Source organism: Bombina bombina, chromosome 2 (genome assembly GCF_027579735.1).
Source record: "Bombina bombina isolate aBomBom1 chromosome 2, aBomBom1.pri, whole genome shotgun sequence".
Taxonomy (NCBI): Eukaryota; Metazoa; Chordata; class Amphibia; order Anura; family Bombinatoridae; genus Bombina; species Bombina bombina.
The window spans coordinates 1,029,355,619-1,029,362,802 of NC_069500.1; the positions used below are offsets into that span (position 1 = coordinate 1,029,355,619).

At 37.3% G+C, this 7,184-nt stretch overlaps 1 protein-coding gene across 3 annotated transcripts; it reads left to right on the forward strand.

The window, feature by feature from the left end:
- The first annotated feature begins 223 nt into the window (after positions 1 to 223).
- Positions 224 to 6,305, forward strand: SPRY1 (sprouty RTK signaling antagonist 1). Of its 3 annotated transcripts, none has more exons than XM_053703631.1 (2): positions 224 to 321; positions 4,043 to 6,305. In XM_053703631.1, the coding sequence occupies exon 2, from the start codon at positions 4,098 to 4,100 to the stop codon at positions 5,052 to 5,054; it is 957 nt and encodes a 318-aa protein (XP_053559606.1). In that variant the 5' UTR covers positions 224 to 321; positions 4,043 to 4,097; the 3' UTR covers positions 5,055 to 6,305. The 3 variants fall into 3 exon arrangements, with proteins under 3 accessions (XP_053559606.1, XP_053559604.1, XP_053559605.1); XM_053703629.1 differs by lacking the exon at positions 224 to 321 and adding an exon at positions 1,601 to 2,596; XM_053703630.1 differs by lacking the exon at positions 224 to 321 and adding an exon at positions 2,694 to 3,277.
- The last annotated feature ends 879 nt before the right edge of the window (positions 6,306 to 7,184 follow it).

Here is a 7,184-nt window from a genome sequence, read left to right on the forward strand (position 1 = left end):
TTACATGTTGCAGGAACAAACTGAGTTACTTTTAGACACGTCAGAAATTGAAAGAAAAAAAAAACAACAAAAAAAACCCCCATCAATGCATTTCAGCATAAGCCGCGTGTAAAATACAACTTTAGAAAAAACAGTTGCATATTTGTATACACAATCCATGGCAGTAATTTGACCCTGTAGATGATCAGGAAACAGCCCAGTCCCCGGAGATAGCTCCAGGACTCAGACACCAATCAATCCTTATCCTGCAGGATTACAGACCACATGGAGAAGCTTCCTGTTTACTGATGTTTGCTTATGGATAGTCCTTGGCTGTATAGGGTAAGAAAGGTTGATTGATGCCACAGGCTATCTGGACTGCCGAGCCCCTCTTTAGCAGAAATGTTTCCCCCACTCAGTCATTTACATTTCTATGTTCCTCGGATTAACTTGCAGGGTGTGTAGTTTAATTGACTGTCAACATGAAAGAAGCAAGGGATGAACAGTAATAGGAAATAATTGTGGAAAATGCAACTACAGAACCCTTAACAAACTAGTTAGTAAATCAAATAATTGTCATATTTTAAATAGGTCGATTTTTAAAATATAGCAGCCATTATCTAGTATTCTTTATTCACGCAAATGTAATCATTTTATACATTTGCATTTAATAATATAAACTTGCACTACCAGAGTTAATACTTTAATATACATAATCCACGTTTAACGTTAACGCAAGTAAAAAAAGATAACATTCAACTGTCACATAACTCATTTTAATAAAATTGCCGTCTGGAAAGGAAATAGTAAATATCTAGTCAGCTTGTTTATGTATAATCTAAGAGCTGCAGTTTGTTTAATCTTCTGAATTATTTTAGGATTCGTGATTTTTTTTTTTTGATAATGCTGCAAATTTGATATAGGCATTTCCAAAAACTATAAGTAACTGCATTGTGGCTCGTATTTCGGCACCTTGTAATTAAGCATTGCTGGCACTAATGGGGTTAATTAACATATGGTACTTTGATCTTCGGAAATGAGAACAGCACATTTACATTCTCCACCTTCTCATACAACCCCCAATGCCAGGGAGGTCTCTGGTCACTAACAATCACAACTGTATCTGTCCCCTGGAAGCTATTATAGTAGAGGTATGTCCCAGCCAGAAACCAAATCGCACAGTTGTGTATACAAACGTCTCTATTGAATACAACCTTAAGATTGTTGTTATTGATAATCAGAACCAGACTAAATTAACAAATATATTGCAAGGGGAGGTGAATTTTAGGCATTGATAGGTTAATTTTAACCAATTTGCTGCTAGAGACTTCCAAAACACCGCTAAGGGGTTAAGTACATTGAAAGATGAGTTATTAACCTAAATTTCCCTAAGGTTAAATTTAGGAATCCGAAGTAGCACCTCCTCTGTAACTGCAGGAAATGTCAACCCCCTCCGAGAACACAGGTTATCGCTCTTCCTTCCCTAAGGAAACAAACTCGAGTTCTTCTCTAAACAGATGCCTGACAAGACCGTGATTCCGACAAGTGCGGGCAGGAAACTCAGACCGTCCTCTGCAAAAAACATACAACGTTGCAACAATGCAAACTCTTGAAATGAAACGGGTCGAACCCTGTTAAAGCACCTTTTTGAGGTTACAACATAGGCCTAAAAGGAATCGCATAAGGTATATAAATACTCCCGAGTGCTGCAAGCAGCATACACCTTGCAGCAGCCTCAAGGCCACCCCACTGCTGTAGCGCGCGCCCCCCCACAGCAGCCAATCAGCGCCCGTGGGGCCGCTCAAGGTTCTATGTTTTTTTTCTTCACTATCCACGATCAACCAATCAAAGCGCGAGGATTCAACAAACCCAGTGTTCCAGGAATCCATTCATTCAGAGGCAGAAGAGCGCGAGGCGTGGAAGGTTGTCCCTGGGAGCTGTGAGTGATTGTCTCAGGGTGACACCCTCATTCATCACCATTATTTCTCTACCACACCACTGGTTCTGAGATATATATACGTACAGGGATAACATGACTCTTAAACGCATAAGGATTTAAATTTAGTATTTGCATATAATCCTTCGGATTGCAATTATTTTGGAGCATCGTTTATATTGCATTCGTGTTTATTTTGCAAAAAAAAAAAAAGGAAACGTGTGGCTGGATTTTACATACAGGAAAGAAGGGGTGTTGAAGAACAGTCGCACTCTAGAGCCCTCCCTCTTTTTGCCTCCACCCATCGCATGCAGCAACACGGACCCTGACAAGGACTCTGCGTTGCCTTCTGGATCGTTTGCGAGTTGACAGACATTAACGTGCAGGGTGATTTTTAATTGCGAACCTGACTTGTGACCATCTGCGTTTTCGCCGCTACTTATCCTCTAGTTGGGAAGGATATTTGTGGATCTATTCTACTCCGTGGCTGTCATTGCTCCTCAAGGAAAGCTGGTTTAAGGAGAACAACAAATGTGTCTGCTGAAGTGAATTGCAATGCCTTAGCATTTGTGGATACTCCAGTATGACACGCTTTATGGCCCATGCTTCATAACCACAACGCCGTTTGGACTTTATGGAGTGTTGTTGATGGATTTGTAACTGGTGCATTTTTGCATATAGGTAAGTTGCCTATAGCCTGTATACATGTAATACATTTGTCTGCTTTTGCTAGTATGTTTTTGGGAGTGGATCAGGCACGTGTTTATAGTCTTCATCAACAGCAAGCAGGTGCGATTTGTACAAGGCCACCGTGGCTAAGGTGGTAACAGAACAGCAGGTGCTTATCACCGTTTTGTGAGCGGGTCTGGGATTGTGTAATGTAGTTGTTTTCTCTTGGACCCATGGCAATTCGTATTTATCTGCATATATATTATTATGCACACAGCATAAAGTCATTTGTCAAATAGAACCACAAGTTGCCCATAGGCAGCAGCAGCTTTAGAGGGGTGTGCCCAGGACAGCAGTGTATATGGGCAGATGGTGAGCCAGTGGACCGGGCAGCATTGCTGTTCAATCCGCGAAAGTCCGCCCTCCTGTGGCAGTGCTCACACTGGCCTCCCCTCCCTCTCCACAGCAAGGGTTTGTTTTCATTCATAACTTTTTCCTTCCTCTCTATCTCCCCCGTCTGTTAATTCACTTCCATTCTTTGCTCCCTAGTAGAGGGCGCAGCTTCACAGCAGGACACGCTGGGATCTATGCTCTCCCCCACTGCAGTTATCCGGGCTCATTTTGTTTGCCGATTTTTCTAATCAGCCTGGAAATCACTAAATACACAAACCCAGTTCGTCTTGTTTTAATCCAGTATGATTCTCGATTTTTTTTCTTCTATATTTCATCTTTCATTATATTATGCAGATTGTAAAACTGATCTGTTTAGTTAATATGAATTGAGAAAACAAATATATATACATACACACATACACACATACACACACACACACACACACACGTTCTGACCTGATATTTTACTCCTTGAGTACCTATATAGCTGCTTTTTTTTTTTTTTTTTTTTTTTTTTTTTTTTTCTCTCCCTGTTCCAAACACGAAAAGTTTTTATTTGGTTTGATTAGTACTTTCAGCCTGGAATGACATAATATGCCAAAAAGCGGCTATTATAAGAACATAGTGGAATACAAATAATGGCTATTAGAAACCATTTTTAATCCATTCCTTTTTAAATACCTTTTTGCTGTATGTCTGTCACATATTGATTAAAATGTTGGTTACAGCGCATTGTTACAAAAGTTTAGAAAATGCTTTTGAAATACTCTGTTTTTACATGTGCAGCTTTGGTTTTGTTATGCATTAATTGAATCATGTAGAAATAGTGATTTTGTGTGATATATAATATAATATTATATATATATATATATATATATATATATATATATATATATATATATATGTGTTAACTTTCATTAATAAAACATGCTATCTCTGTATTGGAGTGTAGCAGTCTAGGAAAGTGTTAATAACAGTGTCTTAAATTAAGTTTAATAAAACATGTTCACTATTTGTATAATTCTTTCATTTAACTTTTTCTCTCTTTTTCTGATCTTTTGCAAGGTTTTCAGATGCATGCCAAGTTCACATTGAATGCCAGAAGACTTGATCCCTACAGATGGAGCTACAAAGTCAACATGGCAGTGGTGGTTCATTAATTGGCCTTCAGCAGCCGGCTTTAGACAGCAGGCAACGGTTGGAGTATGAACGGGAGGTCCAATCGACTATCTTGTCATTGGATCAGATCAAGGCTCTTCGGAGCAGGAATGAGTACACTGAAGGCCCCTCTATGGCGAAGAAGCCTGCACCCAAAACCTTACCAAGGCACAGTAAACCAGAACGGACTCATGAAATCATACCAGTTAATGTGAATAATAACAATGAACACAGGCCCTCTAACTTAGCTCACGCAGGGCACATATACAATGGAAGAGCTCCTGTGCTCAGTAGATCAACCAGCACCGGAAGTGCAGCCAGTTCTGGGAGCACAAACAGTGCCAACTCAGAGCAAGAACTTCTAGGACAATCACCTCCATCGAGGATAGGTTCTGGATATAGGACTGACAGGGTTGTTCGTATGCAACCTAAGGCATCTGCTTTGGTTGTAGAAGACTTAAAGAGCTCTGTACAGGTGGACTCTACACATCAAAGGTTCATCTGTGAACAATGTAGGAAGTGCAAGTGTGGCGAATGCACTACTCCAAGGACCCTTCCATCTTGCCTGGCCTGTAACCGTCAATGTTTGTGCTCTGCTGAGAGCATGGTAGAATACAGCACTTGCATGTGTCTGGTTAAAGCATTTTTCTACCACTGTTCTAATGATGATGAGGGAGACTCTGATGCGGATAATCCTTGCTCTTGTACTCGGTCACACTGCTGCTCTAGATACTTGTGTATGGGAGTAATGTCTTTGTTCTTACCTTGCTTGCTATGCTACCCTCCTGCCAAGGGATGCCTAAAACTGTGCCGAGGTTGTTATGACAGAGTTAATCGTCCTGGCTGCAGATGTAAGAACTCAAATACTGTGTATTGCAAACTGGATGATGTTTCCCGAGCCCAGGGCAAACCCTCCTGATTTACAAGGAGGGATTATACTCTCTTCCTTACGGATCATTTACCGTGTAGGTTATATACATACGTTCTTCATAAGTACCTCCATTTCCTCTTTAATGTCCTCCAGTTTCTTGTTCCTCGCCACATTATGTTGTATAGATAAGTTGTTGCTTGGGAGTCTGCACATTAACACCATCTTTTGTGGCAGGGCCAGGGGTTAAATCAGCCTTTGATATAACCTACTTAGAAAATGCATTCAGCCCCTCACTAGCTTCCTTTCTTTTCTTGTAGCATGTTTTACCATGAATAACAAAAAACTCTGTGAAAGTTTTAACTTACAGTGGTAAATCTCCTTTTAATGGCCAAGCCCAACTTAAATTTTTTTTTAATGTGTGGTAAAGTTACATGCCTCCATGAAATGCAAAATTTGGAATTTTTTTTTTTGTTTTTGTTTTTCCCCCCATATATTTTTTTTTCTTCTCCCTTTTTGTTAGTATTACCTAAAACACATTTAATTCCCTTTTCCCAGTGCTTTTGTGCAGAAGACGTTCTAATAACATCATATACACATATATCAGTGATGCTACTGCCTGTTTTTTTTGCACAGGACTCTAGTGAAGGGGTTAATCTGTTTCACTTTCCTCCTGCTTTTTGACATTGGTAGGAGAAACATTAGTCGGTGTTGAAGGATGTCCTTTTTAATCCCACATTTTTTTTATATTTTCTTATTTTTGTTACTAGCTGTTATTTTCAGATAACAGGAAATCCAGTAGCCTTAAAAAAATGAGCTCTTTCATCCTGGGAACCAATATTTTGTGTTTTAATTTGGTGACCCGTTTCCCTATGTATGTTGCCTTACAGGTTTTAAGTGTTGTGTTAAATTGCCTTAGCCACAATTTGGCATTTTTGTATATTTTATGTAAAAAATCACAAAGTTGAATTTTGACTATTTTTAAGACAAATGTCTGTTTAAAACCTTTTTTATTGTAAAGAATATTTATTATGTGAATCTATTATTTTATGATATTTATTACAAAGAACCGTTGAAAATTTACTTGTCTGAATATAACAAAGTATCAATACTTACTGAAAAATATGGGTGACACATCTTAACTATAATTCAGAAAATATAATAATTAATGAATACGTGTCTGTTATTTCTTTATTTTGTCAGAAGTCAATATCTACATCATTATGCTCTATTCCACTCTGTAGCATATATATTTCAGAATTATTTTTTTTTTTTTAATTTAATTAAATTGTATTTAATGTTTGTTTTTTGGTCTTCATCTTTTTATTTTGTGCATCTCATTGGATTTCTAGGCACACAATACTCTTTTTCTAGCTGTCAAATCAATATTTTATGTTTTACTAAAAGATGTTTTCCTTCATCAACATATTCTGGAGGTACTAGTGGTTTTTAGATACATTACTATAAAAACATATGTATTTAGATATAACTGTTGCAAAACATATTACCCATAATTGCAATAACTCTCTAAACCTTCTGGGTTGGTTTTAATGTAGTGTGACCCCTGGTTTAAAGTATTTAATTATTTAAAGTAGTATATTGTTTTATATATAATTTATTTTAAATTTAACTTAAGTTTGTTTATATTGTTTTAAGTTTAGTAAATTTAAGTGCATTAATATATCTACTCATTGATAGGAAGACTAATCACTAATATTACATGTTTACATATTTCCAAAAAATAAATAAAAATAGATAGATAATAGATATAGATAGATAATAAATATATTATCATATATTTCTCTAAAATGAAGCAGTTTCCACAATCGTCTCTATTGGAATCCACACTTTTTTTTCTGTTACTCTTTCGTGAAATGTTACTTTTTTTTTTTTTCGTTCTAATTTTATTACCATACTATTTTACTACAAGGGTTTGAACAAACTATGCCCTTTAAAAGAAATTTGCAAGCCAGGATATCCTGACAATAAAATGCAAAATGCCTTCTGTCTCCTGTGGGGGAAGGAGGGAAAAAATGGAGGTCAAGGGTTTAAAACAAGGGCTGTTCCCACTAATTCTTCCCAAAAGGTTATAATTTAAATAGCTTAATTTGAATTGCTATCCAAATGCAAGAAAGAACAGTCCTATTTCACCTAAGTTCCTTTGTGTTAAATGTGAAGTGT